This window comes from Taudactylus pleione, unplaced genomic scaffold (genome assembly GCF_031769625.1).
Source record: "Taudactylus pleione unplaced genomic scaffold, aTauple2 ptg000378l, whole genome shotgun sequence".
Classification (NCBI taxonomy): domain Eukaryota; kingdom Metazoa; phylum Chordata; class Amphibia; order Anura; family Myobatrachidae; genus Taudactylus; species Taudactylus pleione.
The window spans coordinates 5,513,010-5,536,221 of NW_028284779.1; the positions used below are offsets into that span (position 1 = coordinate 5,513,010).

At 46.6% G+C, this 23,212-nt stretch overlaps 1 protein-coding gene across 1 annotated transcript in view; it reads left to right on the plus strand.

Annotated features, from left to right (window-relative positions):
- DNAH8 (dynein axonemal heavy chain 8) overlaps nucleotides 1-23,212 on the plus strand; it is a 521,770-nt gene that overhangs the window by 172,602 nt on the left and 325,956 nt on the right. Inside the window, exons 23-24 of the mRNA XM_088445337.1 lie at nucleotides 18,113-18,219; nucleotides 22,598-22,694. Coding sequence (XP_088301463.1) covers nucleotides 18,113-18,219; nucleotides 22,598-22,694 — 204 coding nt within the window. The remainder of the gene's footprint in view (nucleotides 1-18,112; nucleotides 18,220-22,597; nucleotides 22,695-23,212) is intronic.

Genomic DNA, 23,212 nt, shown 5'->3' on the forward strand with positions numbered 1-23,212 from the left:
GGCCCCACTGACATCACAAGTGATGTCAGTGGGAGTGCTTTTGGCTCTGATAGAGCCGAAAGCACTCCAGGGCTTGCAGCAGACGAGACTCTACCACAAGAGTCTCGTCGCAAGCCCGATGGTCTTGACCATCGCGACCATCTTTTTGGCCGCTCGCTATAGCTGTGGGTGGTCACCCACAGCTATGCGAGCGGTCAGGAGGCCGCTCTAAAATTCAGAGGGACGGCCCTGATTCAGAGCGAGCGCTCTGTCAGAGCTTCCGATTCTGAATCAGGGCCAGAGTGCAGAGATAACATTGGTAATGTCAAAGCTGGATAATTGGCTGAGACAAGATCAGTTTAAAATTGAAGCGTGCGCGGCGCCATCTTGCGAATGGCAGCTAGACTCCATTTTAGAAACAAGAATCTGCAAGACGCCATTTTGCGACCAGCGTCACTTTAAGTTACAACTCACGAGCTAAGAACAGATGGCAATGTTTTTGATAATCTACCAAGGGCAACTAGAAGAACAGCCTCATGCGAAAAAGTAAATAGAATAGACAATGCACCAGAAACTGTGAGTGTTTTACATACAAATTGGGAATCCCTGAATGCAGACAAGTATAGTTGTGGCAATTGTAATATAATCCAGGCATTGATCTACACAATTGAATGTGTCTGAATCCTAAACAGGTTTTAGTTTCACACCCAGACAGAATGGCCCTAGCTTCACAGCTGGAGGTAAAACATTTGCATTGCAGTCTGAAACTGTGAGTGAGGAATGATATGTGTGTGTGTGTGTGTGTATGTATGTACATGTGTATATATATATATATATATATAAATATGATAAGTCCATCATAGATGGAAGCTCATGCATAAACACCGCACATTACGCACAATTGAGCTGCTAACATGACGCCCAGTAGCGAATGCACAATTATTAGCATCATGCGATTGCATCTTTCACCATTTCACATACACACATTATGCTTAAGACCCCGAATGAAAACACCGTTTAGTGGCTAAATGCGCATGCATCTGTCCCCAGTTAACTAGCGTCTTCATATCAAACCCCGTACTCTCACACATTACATATTCACTTACAAGGTTCCATTAGCGTTAAGGTATAAGTTTTAAGTTTGTTCAGTTAATATAAAAATAAAGATATTTGGTAACTAAGGTTTTATACATGCTAAACAAGCCGTGTTTGGTTTTGTACTGATGCGTACTCTTTCCACAGTATTCCGGTGATATCGGTGGGGAGATCGCATCATGCATTCTCGAGTTATGGACCGCAGAGACTTCAAGCAACAAAATGTATTAACTGTTATGATGTTGCAGGGGGCGGGTGGGCAGAGATCACCAGCTGTTAGAGGCTGGGTGAGTCTATTTGAACCAGCCTGTTAAATGCTCTGTAACAGATGCTTCTCCCCTGGGAACCAATGATATCAGCAACAAACTTCTCTATTGTCCTGTCTATTCTGGGGGGGTATAAACATGTGTGCTCAAACACTGGGTCTTAGTTTTCATGCTGAATGCTGATGGACGAGGGGTTTCTTGCTGATACCTAACATCTGGACCAGAGGCGCTGCGTATGTATACTGTACTTGGGTCTGTATAATTCCTTTGCGCTAAATTGTACACAGATCATAGCGTGTAACTGACTGTACTTTTACTTGAATAATACTTTGTGCTTTGGAACCACAGATTCCAGGTCTAAGTCTTTATTTACTGTATGACTGCGTACACAAATTAGCGTCATCCTTAGAAGGTATAGGCAGGATATTAGAAGGTATAGGAAGGTGTGTATAGAGGTTCTGATCCAATATCGTCAGATGGGGCTCATAGAGTGAAGTCACTTACCTACTCACACGGCACATACAGCTATCGATGTCTCAGCAAAGGGTGAAGTGGCCACATGCAGGGTTTTCCTGCAACCGCTTTGTGCTTAAAAATCACTATCCGTTTTCGTGTGAGCAAAGGAAGCTGACTAGAATCCAGGGACAAGAAAGGAAAAAGTTTGTTTTCCTTTGTTGATAGAACCTAGCTTTTAAAGGGGTGCCGCAGTATTGAGTATGCGGCTGAGTCGCAGTTTTGCGCACAGTAAAGATGCACTTTTGCGTACGCAACTAAAAAGTTGTCATACGGTTGTGTGGTAGTCGCATTATTGTGTATGCAACTGGTCGCACAATAGCGTATACGTACTTCTGGTTGTGCTGCCACGTGTTTGAACAAAGCCGTTGAGGTTTACATCTTTTAATTATTACCAATATCTGGGTTAACGTGTATTTTTCTGCGCAGGAAAAAAGTGTGTAACAGTGAATATTTGTTGGACAAAGTTAAGGGTATCGTATGATCCTTAAGGGCTAGGTGCAAGGGTTAGTCTAGCCGCTCGGTAAGTAGCTTTACCGTTCTATACACAGTAGCAGGTGTACATGTTGTCTTTGTTGTAGAGAGGTGCGTGGGAGTGGCCGACATATAAACTCCCATAGGTGTGGAAGTTGCCTTTTTCAAATCTTATCCAGGTGTGTGGGAGCCGCCGACTTAAATCGTCCACAGGTAAGTGAAAGTATCTTGATTGTCTTTCACCAGTTTAAATCTTTATTGAAAAGCGTAGGATTTTGTCTCAGAATGGGAGCCATGCAAACAGTAGAGAAGATTGACAATGATGTGCCACTAATGGAGGCGCCGATCGGATCGGCCCGTCGTATTATGCATACTAAGTACGGTACTTATGCAATAAGGTAAGGTGATTTATGGTTTAATATGACGAGGAAGAGTGTTAGACCGTTTCCCAGAATTGGTAGTTTTGATAAGGATCTATTAGATAATGTCCGGGTCACATCAGTTTGATGCGCTCCCGAGAGAAAAAGGTCAAATATTGTGAATGTTTAAAATTGTGGCAGCATGAAGGGGATGCGTGGCTTAAAAATGTGCAAGCAACGCAAACTAGCATTGTGAGCACATTGCCAGAAAATACATCCGCGACGCTGAATTGCAATACGGGCGAGCCGCAAAATGGCGCGCCCGTGCGGCAAGGTAACATTGTGGAGAGTATTGCCAGCAGTTCACGCTCACCTCCACCACCTTATGTGGATGGAGGTGCAAGTACAGTTACCAAAAATACCCATAAATAATGTAACAAGCAACTTGTACCCTCTCTTAAGCAACTATAAAGAAAGTGTTCATGATGTGGATGATGAGCCTATTGTAATGTCTGCCATTTCCCATGCTGTACAAATGATAGATGCTGCATCACCACAATCACGAGTGGTGCCGCCATCTCCATCGGTAACAGCAAGGGAAGTGTTAATGCCCTCTGCACCCGTAGAGGAAGTTGTTCATACCATACGCAGCAGCAGCAGACTAAACCCCCAGCCAGGTAACCAGGTCAAAGGTAGCAGCGCTACTGATCTGCATCCCATTCGGACAATAACTGTTCCAAATGGAAATGCAGATGCGAACGGTATAGTGCCCACGAGGGAAGTAGTAATGCATTGTCCTTGGACAAGAGCAGAACTAAATTCCATCATAAATGATTTCCCCGATCCCAAAAAAGGAATTAGCCAAATGTCAAAGATTTTTGAGTAATTTGGGTAGTTCACATGAACCCACTAATAAAGATTGGCGTGTGATGTTAAGGGCCTTTCTGCCGCGTAATACCGACGTGACAAAATTTATCACGGATTGTGTATTGGATGGTGACGTTTCCTTAACAGACCAAGTAAACCAAGGTAACATTTCCCGCATTGTAACTCAATTGGGTGTATATTTTCCAGTAGTAGTTAACTGGAACAAAATTTTCACAATTAAGCAAAAGGAGAGTGAAACTGCAGAATATTATTGCGACCGGGCTCTGCAGGCTATCACCCAGTACAATGGGTTAGAAGATATTAAAGATAGCACTCACCACAGGGGAATGATAGTCACGGTACTCATGGACGGTCTGAAAGACGACTTAAAGACTCGGGTTCAGACCTCACAACCTGGCTGGAGGGGAGTCACAATAGATAACCTCATAGAGTCTGCCATAGAACATGATAAAAATATCACAAAGAAGAGAGAGAGACCCAAAGCGAAAAACTAATGGCTGTCAGTATCCAAGCTCTGGAAGGAATGACAATAACATCACAGCCAACCGACACACCTGCACCCACACACACACCTGCACCTGAACAGTTACACGTCCTCATCAATCCCACACCACAGCAAACACATCCTTACGCCACATATCATACACAACCACAGGCCTCATACTACCCACAAACTTCATACCTCCCACAATACCCTTATCCTTCACATCCTTACCCATACTCACCATCTTTTCCTCTTGCTCAACTCCCACAACAATCCTTTCATCCAACCCGTTCAAAAATATGTTTTAACTGTCACCAAGTGGGACACGTAAGTAAGAACTGCAAAGTGAAGAACACCACACAGGAACACGAGTTTCCCATGGGTTCATAGGTAACCCCAGTATCCTCTCCCAGGCCTTATATGACTGTTTACAATCTTTTCAACCTATCAATGGATCTGTTCTAATGTAAAATGTGGACGATTTATTGTTGTATTTTAGGTCATGTTTAAATGATATTAAACTGTTGTGCTTTATCTCCCACTCATAGGACACAAGGTTGCTAAGGATAAACGGCAGCCATGCCAAGCTGAGGTCGACTACTCGGAATACTATCCAACCCAGTGGCCCAGACATTATTTAGAGCAGTAGCTATTAATAACGAGATTTAATTGCAGGAACCTGTATGCAGATACTATGGCCCTCATTCAGAGGCGGTCGGAGGATGCAAGCGGTCGCTCAGAAACTGGGCGGCCGCTTGCACCCTGACCGGCTGCCTCTGTTTCGGTCATTAGGCTGTGGGTTAACACCCACAGCTCTAACGACCGCTAGGGTGATGGTCGCGATGGTCATTGACCATCGCGACCTTCGGGGCTTACGACGAGACCCTAGGGTAGGGTCTCACTTGTAAGCCCAGGAGAGCTTCTGGCTCTGTCAGAGCCGGAAGCTCTCCACTGACATCACTAGTGATGTCAGTGGGGCCTCCCCCAAACGGCAGGCGTTCCCATGGGAACGCCTCCGTTTGGGCTGCCACCCCCCCGGCCCGCCTTCCAAATGGGGCGAGCTGTCAATCAACATCGACAGCTCGCCCCCTTTGGAAAGAGACCCGCTATGACCGGCGCTGTCGGTCGTAGCGGGTCTCACGCATGCGCACGAAGGAGCCGGCTCCCTCGTGCGCATGTGCACTAGACAAATATCGAGGCGGCCGTGCGGTCGTAGACCGTACGTCCGCCTCTGAATAAAGCCCTATATCCCTAGAATTATTAAAAATGATGGGGGGGACTTATTTTACAGGTGACGTTTCCAAGAACATGTGTAAGGTGATGGGTAACAACACTAAGATTATCCCAGACTGTCTTTTCCTTTATTTGCCCCCCCTTGGAGATACTGTTCAAACAGGCAGCCTGTGAAAATATGATAATGAGGTTACTGTGCAGGGTCTCACGAAGATGAATGCGAATAACAGAAATTGAAAGTGTTTTTAGCTAACATATTTAATGCAAGCTGTCATGATGTCAAACCTGGAGAATTTGTTATGATCCAAATTTTTTTTAGCTCAGGTTGTTTGACTGATCGGTGGAAAGGTCCGTATGTGACGATACAACATCCTCAAAGGGTGGCCGAGGAAGATACGTGGGTCCATTCCACTCACTATAGGGAGGTTAACCAACCGGTGGAGATACAAGGCGGAGACAAGGCCGATAACGTGGACCTGTCGATTGCGAGCTTGTGCCGGAAGGATTAAAAAGGTGACGGTGAGATTTCTGAGCTAAAGAAATGTGTAGATCAGTGCTTCCAGCAATGGAGTGGTCTGCTGTGGTCATCCTAGTTCTTTTTTTCTCCAGAGTTTTTGTCGTGATGATCTGTTTGGTGGGGATACTCAGTGTCTGTGATGGAGGACTGATTGAGGAAATGGGAGCTGATGGCAGTGCTGTTGGAGTGGAGTCAGGAGGAGTGCAATGCCAATCAGGGGAGTGTCTGACCAATTTTAGTATTCTAATTGTTATGTTATTTGGGAAGAATACTTCCAGAAGTTATGACCCTCACACATGTTGAAATGCTTGGTATACATAAAAACACACCATCACCATATCTTCACACGCAATATGAACACAGAGGCAAAAGAAATATGATACCTGGTGACATACATAAAGCCACTCAGTTAATCAGTGAGACAACTGGCTTTCAAGTTTTAGTCGCATTGGATCCCACCAGGATTGCTCGGGGTACATTAAATTTTAGATATATTCAGGAACTTGCTAAATTGATAGATAGTATCATCGAGATGTACGATGACACATTCAGGTATACAGGGAGAGAATTGCAAGCGTACAAGAAAAAACTGGTGCAACACAGGCTAGTGTTGAATTATTTAACTGCTGTTACTGGAGGGTATTGCGTAACGTTAGCCACCCAATTTGGAGTAAAATGTTGCACCTATGTCACCAATGATACCAGCAAACCTAAGGAGGTAATAGACCGGAGGATGGAGGAAATTCTGCAGCTAAAATGGGAATTTCGTAAGAACCATAAAGCTTCAGTGGCTGATGTAGGGGAAAAGATAGAAGGATGGGTGTCATGGCTGAACTCAGTGAAATGGTTCTCAGGTCTAGGGGAATGGGTCCAGGAAGTGATCGCCAGCATAGGCAAATTCTTGATCCTTATATTAATTGTCATCATAGTAATTGGCATATGTGTCCGGTGTGTTCCTATTGTGTTGAAGTGTGGAAAATGTAAAAATAGAGTAAAACGAAAGAATGAAATCATGATGGTGGCCAGTATGAATACCGATGTAAATACAGAACTGCATTACAACCCTGAGCTAGGAAACACCATCATTTAATGTATTATATTTAGCCATGCATAGAATGTATTATTGAAATGTTATTTTTAAAACACTCAGATAATGTTAAGTCTAAATTCCGTGCATCCCCACACCTTTCACATGATCTTCCAAGATCCGCGGTGTGCGTATAATAGTAGTTTTATGTCCCCACCCAGAGACACATTATTGATGGATTAAGAACCACCTTGTGCCATCCCATACTAATACTAAATAATATGTAAATGTAAGCCTAAATTAAATTCTAATAGCAGATTGTGATAGCATGTTGTTCGCTATCAAAGGGTGGACTGTCAAAGCTGGATAATTGGCTGAGACAAGATCAGTTTAAAATTGAAGCGTTGCCGACACCATCTTGCGAATGGCAGCTAGACTCCATTTTAGAAACAAGAATCTGCAAGACGCCATTTTGCGACCAGCGTCACTTTAAGTTACAACTCACGAGCTAAGAACAGATGGCAATGTTTTTGATAATCTACCAAGGGCAACTAGAAGAACAGCCTCATGCAAAAAGTAAATAGAATAGACAATGCACCAGAAACTGTGAGTGTTTTACATACAAATTGGGAATCCCTGAATGCAGACAAGTATAGTTGTGGCAATTGTAATATAATCCAGGCATTGATCTACACAATTGAATGTGTCTGAATCCTAAACAGGTTTTAGTTTCACACCCAGACAGAATGGCCCTAGCTTCACAGCTGGAGGTAACACATTTGCATTGCAGTCTGAAACTGTGAGTGAGGAATGATATGTGTGTGTGTATGTATGTACATGTGTATATATATATATATAAATATGATAAGTCCATCATAGATGGAATCTCATGCATAAACACCGCGCATTACGCACAATTGAGCTGCTAACATGATGCCCAGTAGCGAATGCACAATTATTAGCATCATGCGATTGCATCTTTCACCATTTCACATACACACATTATGCTTAAGACCCCGAATGAAAACACAGTTTAGTAGCTAAATGCGCACGCATCTGTCCCCAGTTAACTAGCGTCTTCATATCAAACCCCGTACTCTCACACATTACATATTCACTTACAAGGTTCCATTAGCGTTAAGGTATAAGATTTAAGCTTGTTCAGTTAATATAAACACTGTGAAATAAAGATATTTGGTAACTAAGGTTTTATACATGCTAAACAAGCCGTGTTTGGTTTTGTACTGATGCGTACTCTTTCCACAGTATTCCGGTGATATCGGTGGGGAGATCGCATCATGCATTCTCGAGTTATGGACTGCAGAGACTTCAAGCAACAAAATGTATTAACTGTTATGATGTTGCAGGGGGCGGGTGGGCAGAGATCACCAGCTGTTAGAGGCTGGGTGAGTCTATTTGAACCAGCCTGTTAAATGCTCTGTAACAGATGCTTCTCCCCTGGGAACCAATGATATCAGCAACAAACTTCTCTATTGTCCTGTCTATACCGGGGGGGTATAAACATGTGTGTTCAAACACTGGGTCTTAGTCTTCATGCTGAATGCTGATGGACGAGGGGTTACTTGCTGATACCTAACATCTGGATCAGAGGCGCTGCGTATGTATACTGTACTTGAGTCTGTATAATTCCTTTGCGCTAAATTGTACACAGATCATAGCGTGTAACTGACTGTACTTTTACTTGAATAATACTTTGTGCTTTGGAACCACAGATTCCAGGTCTAAGTCTTTATTTACTGTAAGTTATTTATTTACTGCAAATTAGCGTCATCCTTAGAAGGTATAGGCAGGATATTAGAAGGTATAGGAAGGTGTGTATAGAGGTTCTGATCCAATATCGTCAGTAACCTGCTATTGTGCACTGTGGGCCAGACATTTGCACCTTTGCCGTGCTATTCAGAGCAGCCCAGAAGTCAGACTGATCTCTACCTGCAACCAGATGAATCTAACTGGGCATTAATGGGGCATTTGCCTTTAGCATAAGCTTGCCATGTCCCTGTAGACGGAATTGTAGCCTATTCAGAGGTAAATGCAATAAAAAATCCAGCAATTTAAAATAGATCTGTTGCAGTATAGGGTTGGTGCATATCTGTTCTGCTGTTATTTATGGCCGCTCTCACAAGCTGATGTAATAGGGCAACGTAGCCGAGTGAATCCGAGAGTTAATTGGCAAATTTCCAGCAAGCTATGTGGCCACATAGCGTGCAGCTCGGAATCAGGCCCAGTGTGTATAATAAACACAGTCAGGACAGACATTACAGTATGCACAGATGTAATAGGCACTAAATATCAAGGCCGTAATTAGGGGTGTGGGAGCTGTGCCCACACACAGAGTGCAGGGCCCTGTGGGTGGCACCATCACAGACCCACGGCATCTGCATGTGGTTTGCAGGGTGCAAACCCCAACCCTCAGCCACTAGAACTACTGCAGAACCACCTAGTGCAGGGGTCTTTAACCCATGGCCCGTGGAGCTGTTCCCAGTGGCCCGCCGACCAGGGCACCGTGGAGCTGTTTCCCGTGGCCCGCCGACATGCCCCATTTGCCGGTCGTCCACTGAAATTTTGTTACCAGCGGGCGCCCGGCTCCCTCCCCACAGCGCCAGAAGCTGCCGAAGGCTGGAGCTCACTCCTTAGCTCCGGCTTCCGGCTCCTGCAGTGTGTAGTGCACTATGGGAGAGACGTCATGACGTCACTCCTATAGTTCAGAGGAGCATCCAGGTGGACCGGAGGCAGCGGCTTAAGGTAAGTCTTAGGTTTTTTTTTTTTTTGTTGAGTAAGCGGCTTCACTACCGGGGGCATTACTACTGGGGGCACTACTACTAGGAGACATTACTACTGGGGGCATTACTATTGGGGGCACTACTACTGGGGGCATTAGTACAGGAGGCACTACTACAGGGGGCACTTCATAAGGGGCACCACTACTGGGGGCACTGAATAAGGGGCACCACTACTGGGGGCACTGAATAAGGGGCACCACTACTGGGGGCATTGTGTAAGGGGCATTACCACTGTGGGCACTGCATAAAGGACATTACAACTGGGAGTACTGGATAAAAGACACTACCATTACTGGCGGCACTACATAAGGGGCACTACCACTACTGGGGGCATTGCATAAGGTGCACCACTACAGTGGGCATTGCATAAGGGGCACTACTACTCTCTACTACTCTGCCCATTGTATAAGGGGCACACATGTGGGCATTGTGTAAAAGGGGCACTTCTGTGTGTCATACATGACTAAGGGACACTACTATGTAGTGTAAAGTGAATTGGGGTGAATCAAGATTATGCTACTGTGTGGCATATAGCTTACTGGCCCTGCAATTTATTAATGTTCCCCACACTATCTTAAAGGTTGAAGACCCCTGACCTAGAGCTTCCCAGGGATGCTCTGCACAGACACCCTGCAGTATGTGGTGCTCCCAGAAGCATCCTTAGGATGCTCCGGGCAATACTTTACCTTCCAGAGCTTGCCGCCCCTTGGGCATTACATCATGACGTCTTGTGTTTAGGGAGCGGGACCTGCACAGGGCTGTATAAAGCACTGTTATGCCACTGCTAAATATTAAACGGAATTTATACCATTCACATTGACTCTTTAATAAAACACATACCATTGTTTTTTTTTCAAATGTGTAATATTTAAATTCCCTTAGATTAATGAAAAGTGTACAGTGCATGCATATTGTGCATTTTCAGTGATGTTACTGCATACTGACCTTGTTTTTCTTACTGTGTTCTGGGAAATCCGCAGAGGCAGAGGGCAAGGTGTTAAGGACGTGACAATATGTTATCATGGTTCCACTCTCGTGTCATAATGCCATGATTTGGCGTGACAGGGCTATTTTTTTGTGATTCACTGTGAATTGTGTCGTAACCCCTTCCCCTCACCCATTTATTTGTGGGAATCAGGAATCATAGCAAACGCAGGGGGAATTTGCGTCTGCCTGGAAACCCCCCTCCCAAGCCCACACCATTACCACAATAGAAATAGTAATATAATAGAATTCTACTAGTGCTGTATGTTCTTTTAATGGTGCCCACATCTAAAATAAAAGCATTCAGCTCAGGCAGGATGGACCTACTGCCGCATCTATTGGCTTACTGTGATCGCTGGTCCTGTATATGCTGGAATTATGACACACAATACACTTTGTATATAACATATTAAAGCTGGATAAGTGCTAATTATGCCTTCTTCATGGACTGACCACACTCACTCTAAAAACGAGCATTTGGAAACCCCCCTCTAGAAATCCTGCGTTTGCCACTGGGATGGTTGCCTACTGTCCTGGAAGCTGGAAATTTCAGGAGAGTATGTAAGAACTACTATGTTCACACTCGATTTAAAAGTACTGACTTGGCAGCATCTGTGGTCTGAGTATAGGTAACTTTTAGCCAGTTGTACCAATATCATATGACTGAATAGTGGAGAACAACAAGTGATTCAAAGTTACCATCTCTCAGATGCTGCATTGTTAAAAAAAATAATATATATATATATATATTTATATATATTCAAACAGCTCTAAACTTTCTCCTGCTGTCAGTCTCGCCCCCCTCGTGTGATGTCACGCATTCAGGGAGCGAGGTTATTAAAGGGTGGGAGTGAGTCCTGCTCAGCTGCTGTATATTATTCAGATATCTGAATAAGCAACATATAGCTAATATAGTGTTCCATTTTCTGTGTGTCACTTCTGTATATTTTCAATTAAATAATTATATAATAAGAAGTCAGCAATCTTTTGCTGCTATATATTAAGTTTGCAGATTTATCCAGAGCATACATGCCCCCTCTCCCAAAACGTCCGGAAAGACAGATTTTAAGGGTTAGACTCTCGATGCATATCCGGAATACTGCAAAATGTCTCATGGGAAAGGCCACGATGATTCAATTTGTGGTGCCCCACTCCCATCCCACCCACCGGGGGCCGTCCTCTATGGGGAACTCCTGAAGAGGATCTTGAAGAAGTCGACAAGTAATGTCCATTGTAAAAATGTTTGTCTTAATCCTTAATTAATTATTAGTATTGTTATATTTTATTAATATGACACCAGAGTTCTGTAAAGCTGTACATAATGGATGGAACAAATAGCAAAGTTACATAGTACATGGGCGATCAGACAGGACAGTTACAGACAAACCAACTTTATAAGTAAACATAATTAAAGATTACACAGATTACATAATTGCAGGGAGATTAAAGCGGGAGAGAGGGTCTTGCTCGCAAGAGATTACAACCTAGAACATGTTTTCTACTTCAGGGTCCATAGGGTATCCACAGGATACCTTGGGGTATAGGTGTGACGTCAGTCGCTGGGCACCATAGAGTTAAGCTTTTCAGCCTCCCAGGATGCACTAGGGTCCCCCTCCTATACCCCGCCCCCGAGCCAAGGCACCCCAGTTTAGTTTGGTGCCCGGCCGGCGTCGGGTGCACCTGTCGGAGTGGGGGCTAGAAGAGCCCCTGAAGGTTTCTTCAGTGCAGCTGTGGCTGCACATCTGGATGTACAGCATGGACAGTCAGTCCTGACGTCCATGCTGTCTTCCCTACACCCCCGCCGGTACCAGAACGCCGGTACCGATCCGGGGATGCTGGTGAGCATCTGGGGTCACAGCTAGCGGTGACCCCAGATGTTCCGGACCATGGCCGGATCCAAGGGGGACAAAGGTAAGCAGCGGGGTCCCGCGGTGGGTCCCCGCTGGTCACATGGTCCTAAGTCCCCAGGCAGGGGGCTCCCTGGGGACTGGCTGCAGCGTGGAGCCAGGCAACCAACCTGCGCTTTCCACTACCCCCTGGGACAGCGGACCGCAGCAGAGCGGTAGCGCTGCGGCGTCCCAGGGGTTAAATGCATGCCAGGGGAGTGCGCCTTCCCTGTCTCACAGCCGGCGCCTCCTCGCTGCACACAGCCCTCTCTGCATGCTGCCGACTGGTCCTGTGGCAGTGCTCCTCCCCCAGGCCAGCCTCCTCTCTGCTCCTCGGCGGCCATCTTCTCCAGAACGCATGGTGAACGCTGCTGGAAGCGCTGGACGGAAGCATCGTGGTCTGGGTCCCCCCGCATACCTCTCCTCCGCTGTGGCTCAGGTCTGTGTATGCAGCGCTGTGTCCTACCAGGCCCTGTGTCTGTGTAGTTGAGTGATCAGCGCTGTTAGTGCAGGAATTGTTATTTCTCTGCATTGTATGTGACTGTGCTAGCGCTGCCTGTAACTTTTCTTCTCTAAACTGTCAGCTTTATTACTGTCCCTGTTTTTTCTGCTAAAGCCCTTGCGGTGCGGTGCTGCAGGGTGGTCTCTCGCCTATTTAATACTTAATTGGTGAGAGAGGTCACATACGTGGTGCCATCATGTCTGAAAGTGATTTTCCCCTCCGGCTACAGTGTACCACGTGCAAAATACCGTTAGCGGAGGGGAGGGTAGTGCGGAGGGCCTTTGCCGGCAGTGTTTGTCCATGGCGCGGCCTATTACGGTTACAGCACCGGTACAGGAGCCGCCCTGGGCTTGTTTCGCTCAGGCGTTAACAGCTTTAGTGGGCCAGTTAGCTCCGCAGCCCGCGTTTACTCCGATGGGTTTGTCCCAGCAGTCTGTGGTGTCGTCACCCATGCAGGGGTTCCCACGACAATTGGTGGTACCCCACAGTCTCCCTATTTCCCCGCTCCCGGGTTCTCAGGAGCCAGCGTGGGTTAACTCCCTGACGAGTTCTGTACAGCACTTGTCGGATGTGTTGCAAGGGGAGTCTGTGATGCGGCCTCATAAAAGGCCGGTGGCGTCTCTGTCCGCTCCTTATGAGGATGACGAAGGGACGTCTGATGATGGGGAGATTCTGGATCCTTACGATCAGGAACCTCTCCATACTAAGGACGCTGATGCTAAGTCCAAAGTATATATTCCTGGACTTATTCGGGCGGTCCGCACAGCCTTGGTGATTGAGGACGAAGTTCCCCCAGCGGCTAAATCTAAGTATGCCTTTTTCAAAGATGTGAAGGGCGATGCCACAGTCTTTCCTCTTTCGGGTCAGTTGGTGGACCATTTAGAGGAGGCGTGGAAACAACCTGGCAAAAGATACCAGCCGCAGAGACGCCTGGCGGTGGCTTATCCGTTCGCGGATAATTATTTTGCTAAGTGGGAATCCCCTCCACAGGTGGATTCTCACGTGACCCGTCTTGTCCGTAGTGCCACATTGCCGATGCCATCCATGTCCTCCCTTAAGGATGCTACGGACCGCAAGGTAGAAATCTGCCTGAAGTCCGCTTATTCCCTTGCAGGGGGGGCAGCACGGCCGGCTATGGCCATTTGCTGGGTTGCCAGAGCGGTGGAGCGCTGGGCGGATTCATTAGAGGCTTCTTTTGAATCCGACTGTCCGGCCGAACAGGCGGAGTTGATTGGCAATCTCCGTGATTCGGCCACCTACATCAACGAGGCGGCTCTAGACATTAGTACTCTGGTGTCTAGAATTTCTTCAGCAGCGGTAGCTGCTCGTCGCACCTTGTGGCTGCGATCCTGGAAGGCGGACGCAGATTCCAAGAAAGGTCTGGAAGCGTTGCCGTTTACCGGAGAAGTTCTCTTCGGTCCGGATCTGGATAAGATTGTGGCCACGCTGGCGGCAGCCAAATCTGCTTGTCTCCCGTCGGCCGCTGCTCCTTCTGGTTCTGGACCATCGTCCTTTCGGTCATCTAGGGCCCAGGGCAGGCCCAAACCACAGTCGTTTCCTCGACAGGCTGGCCCTAAGAAATCGGTCAAGCCCCGGAAGCAGGCATGGAGTACCAGACGTCCGGCCCCCAAGCCAGATGACAAGCCTGCGGCCTGACGGTCCGGCCCTCCCTTTGGGGGAACCCAGGGTGGGAGACCGCCTGCTACAGTTCGCCCAGTGTTGGTCGACCACTACGACAGACACTTGGGTTCTGGAGGTGGTTTCCCACGGATACGCCCTCTCCTTCCGGCACAGACCCCCGGCTCGATTCTTCACCACGGGTCTACCATCAGACCGGAACAAGGCTACGGAGCTGCGGAAGGTATTGCACACTATGCTCCAGGCTGGAGTTATAGTGCCTGTTCCATTCTCCCAGAGGGGCCAGGGTTTCTATTCAAATCTATTTTTGGTACAGAAACCCAATGGGTCATATCGTCCGATTCTCAACCTCAAAGCACTCAACAAGTCTTTGCGGGTCCCGAAGTTTCGGATGGAGACCCTACGGTCCATCATTCTGGCGCTGGAACCTGGGGACTACATGGTGTCATTGGACATACAGGACGCTTACCTGCATGTCCCTATTCTTTTGCGCCATCAACAGTTCCTCAGGTTTGCAATCCGCAGCGACCACTTCCAGTTTCGGGCGTTACCTTTTGGCCTGGCAACAGCACCACGTGTTTTCACCAAGGTGATGGCGGTCATGGCGGCTTCTCTGCGGCTGCAGGGAGTCCGCATGTTGCCGTATTTGGACGACCTGTTATTAGTGGCAGGATCTCCAGAGCTCCTGTTACGCCACTTGGACCTGACCATTGCACTGCTGCAACGGCACGGCTGGCTAATCAACTGGCAGAAGTCCACTCTAATCCCGTCTCGGAGGATTCTGCATCTTGGAGCCTTATTGGACTCGGGACAGCAAAGGATCTTCGTGACGGAGGACAAGATCTCTGCTTTACAGTCAAGGGTGCGCAGTTGTCTGCACAGCCGCCGGGTGTCCTTACACTCGGCGATGAGGTTACTGGGCTCCATGGTGTCGGTGTTCGACATGGTGGAATACGCCTAGTTTCACTCCAGACCTCTGCAGCACCTGATCCTGTCCAAGTGGAACGGGCTGCCTCAGTCTCTGAAGTCCCAGACGATGGTGCTCACCCCGGAGGTTCGCCTGTCCCTTGCGTGGTGGTTACAGACGACCCACCTCAACAAGGGACGTCCGTTCTGGGTTCCAAATTGGGTCCTGTTGACAACGGACGCCAGTCTTCGGGGCTGGGGAGCAGTTTCGGGTCCACACTTGTTCCAGGGCAGGTGGACGCCGACAGAAGCGGAGCTTCCAATAAATATCTTGGAACTCCGTGCGGTCTTCAATGCTCTCCAGCAGGCACAGCGGTTTCTCCAGGGTCGCCCGGTGCAGGTCCAGTCGGACAACGCTACCACCGTGGCCTACATAAACAGGCAAGGAGGAACTCGCAGTCGGGCGGCTCTCGTAGAGGTCTCTCGGATCCTGGTTTGGGCGGAGCGCAATCTTCCGGCCATATCAGCGGTCTTCATCCCGGGAGTGCTCAATTGGGAGGTGGACTTTCTAAGTCGCCAGGACGTTCATCCGGGGGAATGGTCCCTGCACCCGGACGTTTTTCAACTACTGGTGGACAGGTGGGGTCTTCCAGAAATCGACCTCATGGCGTCCCGGCACAACAACAAGTTGCCGGTGTACGGGTCTCGCACAAGAGACGAAGGGGCGTCTCTGGTGGATGCTCTGTCCGTCCGGTGGACGTTCCGGTTCGCATACCTGTTCCCTCCGGTCTCCCTTCTTCCACGGGTAATCCGGAAATTCAAACAGGAAGGAGGGACGCTCCTGTTGATAGCTCCCGCGTGGCCCAGACGGCACTGGTTCTCAGACCTTCAGGGTCTGTCCGTGGACAGTCCTCTGCGGTTGCTGCTACGACCGGACCTTCTGTCTCAGGGTCCTTGCCTTCACCCGGACCTGACTCGGCTGTCTTTGACGGCGTGGCTGTTGAGACGGCCATGCTGAGGTCCCGGGGGTTTTCCAGCTCTGTGGTGCGTACCATGTTACGAGCTCGGAAACCGTCTTCCGCGAGGATATACCATCGCGTGTGGCATACGTTCTTCCAGTGGTGTCGACCGAGAGGTTATGCACCGCGGGAGTTTCGTCTGTCTCGGATTCTCGCCTTCCTGCAAGCGGGACTAGATCATGGGCTTCGCCTTGCTTCTTTGAAGGTACAGGTTTCGGCCCTATCTGTCTGGTTTCACCGTAGGATTGCTACAATCCCGGATGTGCGCACCTTTATGCAGGGTGTTCTCCGCATTCAGCCGCCCTTTGTTCCACCTGTGGCGCCTTGGGATTTGGCTGTGGTCCTGAGGGCTCTCCAAGGACCGCCGTTTGAACCACTGGGCTCAGTGGATCTTAAATGGCTAACAGCTAAGACTGTTTTCCTTCTGGCCATTGCTTCGGCCAGACGTGTTTCTGAGTTAGGGGCTCTTTCTTGTAGACCCCCTTTCTTGGTTTTTCATGGGAACATGACAGTGCTCCGCACTCGGCCCGAGTTTCTTCCCAAAGTTGTTTCCCAGTTTCATGTTAACGAGGAAATAGTTGTTCCGGCCTTTAACTCACCGGGTCTTTCCGTGGGTGAGGCCTCTTTGGATGTTGTGCGGGCCTTAAGGACTTATGTTGACCGCACTTCTTCGTTTAGGAAGTCGGACGCTTTGTTTGTCCTCTATGGCTTCCGTAAAAAGGGTTGGCCTGCTTCAAAGCAAACTTTGGCAGCCTGGATCCGTATGGCTATTTCTGAAGCTTATCTTCATGAAGGCATACCGGTCCCTCCTTCTCTGAAGGCTCATTCCACTAGGTCTGTGGGTCCTTCGTGGGCAGCTCGACGTGGTGCCTCGGCAGTTCAGATCTGCAAGGCTGCTACGTGGTCCTCTGTCCATACCTTCGTGAGGTATTACAGGTTTGACACCTTCGCCTCTCAGGATGCTTCCTTCGGGCGGCGGATTCCCCTTTCTGCACAGGAGCGTCCCCACCCTTAAAGGATACTGCTTTGGGACATCCCCAAGGTATCCTGTGGATACCCTATGGACCCTGAAGTAGAAAATATGAGATATGGTAAGAACTTACCCTTGTTATCTCTATTTCTACGAAGTCCATAGGGTTCCACAGGACTCCCGCCCTGTCGCACCTGTGCTGCAGATGGGCTTTGCTCTGGTCACCGGTTTTCCGTCTCCCTCTGGTGAGAATGTGATTCTTGTATGTGTCCAGATCTTTTTTCTCTCTCTTCCTTCTCCTCCTCCGGCCTATGGCTTGATAACTAACTGAGGTGCCTTGGCTCGGGAGCGGGGTATAGGAGGGGGACCCTAGTGTATCCTGGGAGGCTGAAAAGCTTAACTCTATGGTGCCCAGCGACTGACGTCACACCTATACCCCAAGGTATCCTGTGGAACCCTATGGACTTCGTAGAAATAGAGATAACAAGGGTAAGTTCTTACCATATCTCATATTTTATCAATGATTATTGTTTTTAATTGTATTATTATTGTTTTTAATTATTGTTTTTAGGAATGCAAGGCGATATACTCATATTTTAGCAAGAAGCTTTTGTGCAGTCTACAGCAATGCACCTGTCTGTCACTAGAGTTTCTGAAAAGAAAACTATTTATTTCAAGGTACCATCAAATGATTTACAATTACATTACAGGTGTCACACGGCTAAGAAGAATAGTTTATTTACTTTTTATTTTATTTATTTTATTTGTTTTTTTTCGCCATGGTGCTAAGTCAGCTGATTCATTCATTACTCGTGCCTAAGCGTGGCAAGACATCATTTACTGTTCTTCGCTTTTTATGGGATGGGATTACTGTACTGTGATTACTTGGGGTAATTAGCTGGGTAGAGGGTCAGTGTTGCAGTGTCTATGTGCATAACAAGGGTCCACATGCAGCTTTTCAGGTTTAAATGAAATAAAATGGTGCTTTACTGTCAGCATTCAGGAACTAAAATAACAAAAACCTAGCCCCCATGCAGGGCACTACATCACTTCATGAACCCTGATTATTATGGGCAGGTAGTCTGCAAACGTAACACAGTCTCTTGTAGTCCTGTCTCACAGTTATAGACACGGCCCCCTGGCCTGACTCAAAGTCGCACAGTCTATTTAGTGGTCCATCGTGCCTCCTACAAGTATGGACCCGGCCTGCAGCTTGGCTGCTACAGTTTCACATAAACACAGAGTTTTGTGGTCCTCCCTGCTTCTTGCAGGTCCAGATACTGGCCTTCAGGCACACTGGGCTCTATAGCTCCCGCAGTCCCACTTGGACTGTCTCCTCTTCATTAACGTTACTGTCTCAGCGTTACAGCCTCACAGCAATGAGGTCATGGGTTCAATTCCCACCACAACCCTAACTGTGTGGAGTCTGTATATTCTCCCTGTGCTTGCGTGGGTTTCCCCCGGGTACTCCGGTTTCCTCCCGCACTCCAAAAATATGCAGGTAGGTTAATTAGCTCCCAACAAATATTAACCCAAGGTGTGTGCATATGGTAGGGAATATAGATTGTAAGCTCCACTGGGGCAGGGACTGATGTGAATGGCCAAATATTGTCTCTGTAAAAAAACGCTGTGGAATATGTGTGCGAAATATAAATAACTGGTAATAAATAATAATAATTCACCTGTGCTCTGTCCACAAGGCAGCCCTTAGATGTTGTAACACTTCCTTTTCTACCCTGTGTGGTCATATCTCTCCAGCTCCACACAGAGGGGCTGATTCAGACCCGCTCGCGATTCAGAGCGAGCGCTCTGGTCAGAGCGTCCGGCTCTGAATCAGGCCCAGAATCCAATGCTCACTATCGCCACTTAGCATGATATTGCCACAGTATATAGCATTCATAACTATCACAGCAGTGTCTAAATGGTTTTCTATACTGTCCTTCAAGCCAATGGTTTACATGGATGTATGAAGTGGACCAAATGTATTCTCACTTGGGCTAAAATTTAACATTTAAAGTATACAGTAAGTACAATGTATTTTTTGTTTCTCACAACTTTTCATACTCTTAAAGGTGAATAAGTAACCCAGTATCAGGACTCATTTATTCATAGCTAGCATGGCTTAATTTACAGCTAGATAACTGATAATTTCATTAAATCAACTGGTGAAACTGAAACCCCGTATTTTCTTCAGTTGGTGCAGTTACTAACTCTGTTAGCACCTTTGTTTTGTCCTATGTCGTCAGTACTTGCGGTTACCTGCTTTATATGTCGGGCTAAATTTGTGATAGATATTTGTGATTGATTGTCATTGTGTCAGATGGCCTTCCACTGTAATAACTAGCTTGTTATAGGGGCTGATTCAGAGGTGGACGCTTTTGGCACCACTGCTGCGTCTTTGTATGCAGCGGCTGGGCGATATTATGCAAAAGCCACCCACTAATTTCTTCTTTGATCCGCTGCTGCAAATTAAGTCCATCAGTTCAGCCAATATTTTTTAAAATCCCTCAAGAGTCCCATTACCAACAGTGACGAGAATCTAATCCCAGAGTAATACGGACAAGGGGGAAACTAAGCAGACAAAGGCAAAGCACACAACACTACAAACAAGGAAAAAACACATACAAACAGAAAAAACATGAATACAATATAACAACAACTGCACCGGAAAGATAAACCAACCTCAACGGAAAGGTCAAATATAACTGGCCGATTCCCATCAGCTGAAGGCCTTAATTTCCGTTATTGAGAATCCTAAGGCTGCTGCACACCAAACGTGCGGCGTGGTCCTGACACCAGGAATGCAATGCTTCAAAACCCAATCAAATTGGTATTTAAGTGGAGTACCATTAATGTGAATAAGGCACAAACCCGCAAAATCCGGCCTTAAGGCCACATATTGATTAGCAACATGGCAGACTCGGTAGTCCCTAGAGTGAACTAATGAAATCTAGAAATCTGAGGCAACCAGCTCAGAAATCTGAAAAGCCCACCAAAAGGCCACGTAAAGACCAAACTTAAACAAATTTGCTTCATAACCCAATAAGTTTACAGGCTAAAGAGCGGCCTACTAAGCCCCCATGCAGACTCGATCATCTGTCGTCCCCTGTGCATCAGCACCCAAAGCCATGGATGCCTCTTGTGTGTCTGCATCGTCCTGCAAGTCCTCAACTACTGTATGTGATCATCTGCAAAAGATGGAAGCAAAGCATCAGAGGCCGAAGCGCATTGAGAAGACAAGACAGAAACACTAGCTACAGAAACTCTCTGCAAGGAATCTTAGGAAGTGGCTGGAAACGCCACTTGGAGGACTGGGCAGGGGAAAACAAAAAACTTACAGGATTGTAAAAAATTGCTGCGCAGCAGAAGCAATTTGTGGGCCCACGGATATGTGACCAGGTGTCAGGGCCGGGGGATGCCTGTGCCTCGCCTGGAAGAAACGCTGATATGAAAGGCACAAAAGCAGTAGTCATTGTCGCCTTCATGGACATAAATTCATTACGGTCAAACCACGCCACAACTGGGGATGCCACTGAAGCACTAGCCAATGGAACATATATAGTCAATAGTAACTTGCCCCACTCCCTGCACCTACTATGGGAAGCAGCGGATAATTTGGTATGAGGTGATCAAAGGAACTACAAGTGCAAGAACTGTAAGAATAAAGACTTTAAGATCATTAAATATAATAATGGCTGGGGCGGCACTGGCTAGTATCAGAGCCAGAGTTACAGATTCATATATGAACCCGAGGGTCCATGTGGGTATTATACAAAGGCGCAGCAGTATATAGTGCTGGAAATTTGGTGTGTTTTGATCAGGGATGTCGCCACTTCTGGTGTGCAGCAAAGCTGCATACACACGTAAAGGTTTTCTGTCCAACCATCCAACTAGTTGATTGGTTGGAATGAAAATCTGGTAAGGTATGAAAGCAAATGACAATCAGTAATTTGCTCCCAAACGACAGAAAATGGACAAAAACTGTTGTTTGAACAAATTGTTTAGATCAAACATTTAACAAACTTGTCTGACGTCCATTTTCATCTGTTTTCTGGCATGTAGGAGCAAATTGCTGATCATCAGTTACTCCCATACGTTACCAGATTTTCATTCCAACCAATAAAGTAGTTGGATGGTTGGACAGATAATCTTTACGTGTGTATGCAGCTTAAGTAAAGTGATCAGCCATCATGCCAGCCCCCATGCTAGAGGTTTAAACTACCTCATTCTTATAGCAATCATTTGGTTTCATTTACTGTACTTTAATATTGAGACAGGTTGTGGGAAATAGTATTCACATTTAGTAAACAAACTTATTTCCACCCCTAAACATCACGTTTATGGAGGGGACCTTGCAAAATGTTGCTATGAGGCCCACAAAGTTCTAGTTACACCTCTGAACATAGCCTACCTTATATTTCCCTACTGTTATAATTTCCTCTCCTGGAGAAGCTCGTAGAGGAGATGCAGGTGGGTGGTGATGGAAGCAGGGCCAGACTATTTGCGTCATTAGGCCCCGTCCATCACAGTAAAATGTTGCGAATTGTGCATATTTAAATACGGTATGTGGCTAAATGACCATACAATCTCGTCATTAGGCTCGGCCCCCACCTCGCCGTTGCTCGAATTCTAGTAAAGATTCCCCCCATTCTGCCCACTTCACTAGGTAGTGGGTGGAATGCTGGAGGAGTGCCTTCACTTCCGGTGGGGTTGTGGTGTGGGGGGATTACCCTAGACAGTAGGCCATACTTGCCTAATCTCACAGAACCTGCAGAGAGCCTCCTGCAGGTTCTGGGAGAGTAGGAAAGTATGGCCTACTGTCTCGGGTAATCCAAGACTTGTTTATGTGGAACAGAGACTGCCATTCCTGAAAGGTCTGTCACTGATAAAACATATGTTGCTTTCTGACCAATCATATGTCATCACTTAAATCAAGATAATCTTTTTCAGACACTGTGCATTGGGATTTATTTTATATTGTACCGATGTAAGATTTCACTGTATTTGTGTGATTGACTTCAATTACTGAATTACACTCTAATTGCATTTGTCCTAGTGCTTCTGGTCAGAGAGCTTTATATTCTCCACCCACTGTACAAGATGAGAACACATCTTTCCTGAAAGGGGAAGTTCACCTCGTTATCCCAAAAGTGGTAAGTGTGTTATCTGCTGACTTCATTTATGCAGAGAAATACTGGAAACTGGCTCAGGCTGTTTTACTTGTATATTGTTTTATGGAACCTTTGCACAGTATAATGTTTATGGGGTTGTAGCAAATGTGCAACAAGACAGATTAAAACTCTATAGCAAGAATATAATATAACGTGATGAATTAAAATTTCTTGGTTATTCACTTAACATTCAAATTGTTGTGTTTTTAAATACATTTTTCTAATTGGACTATTAGTACACTTATAGCTCACTTCTCCCTAATTACTGAATACTATTGTACTGTAGTACTGCTGTTTGCCATCATGTCCCACACTGCCACTTTGAACAGATCACACACCCTGAGTAAAAGCCTATTCACAATGTTACAGTAACTGAAAGTGCTGAATCATCTTTGCATTTTCTATATGGTGCCTACTCAGGATGCAGTTATCTTGTCAACATTCATATTGTGAACAAGCAAAATATACACCATATGTCGGCCGCTGTAAAATGCTACTTA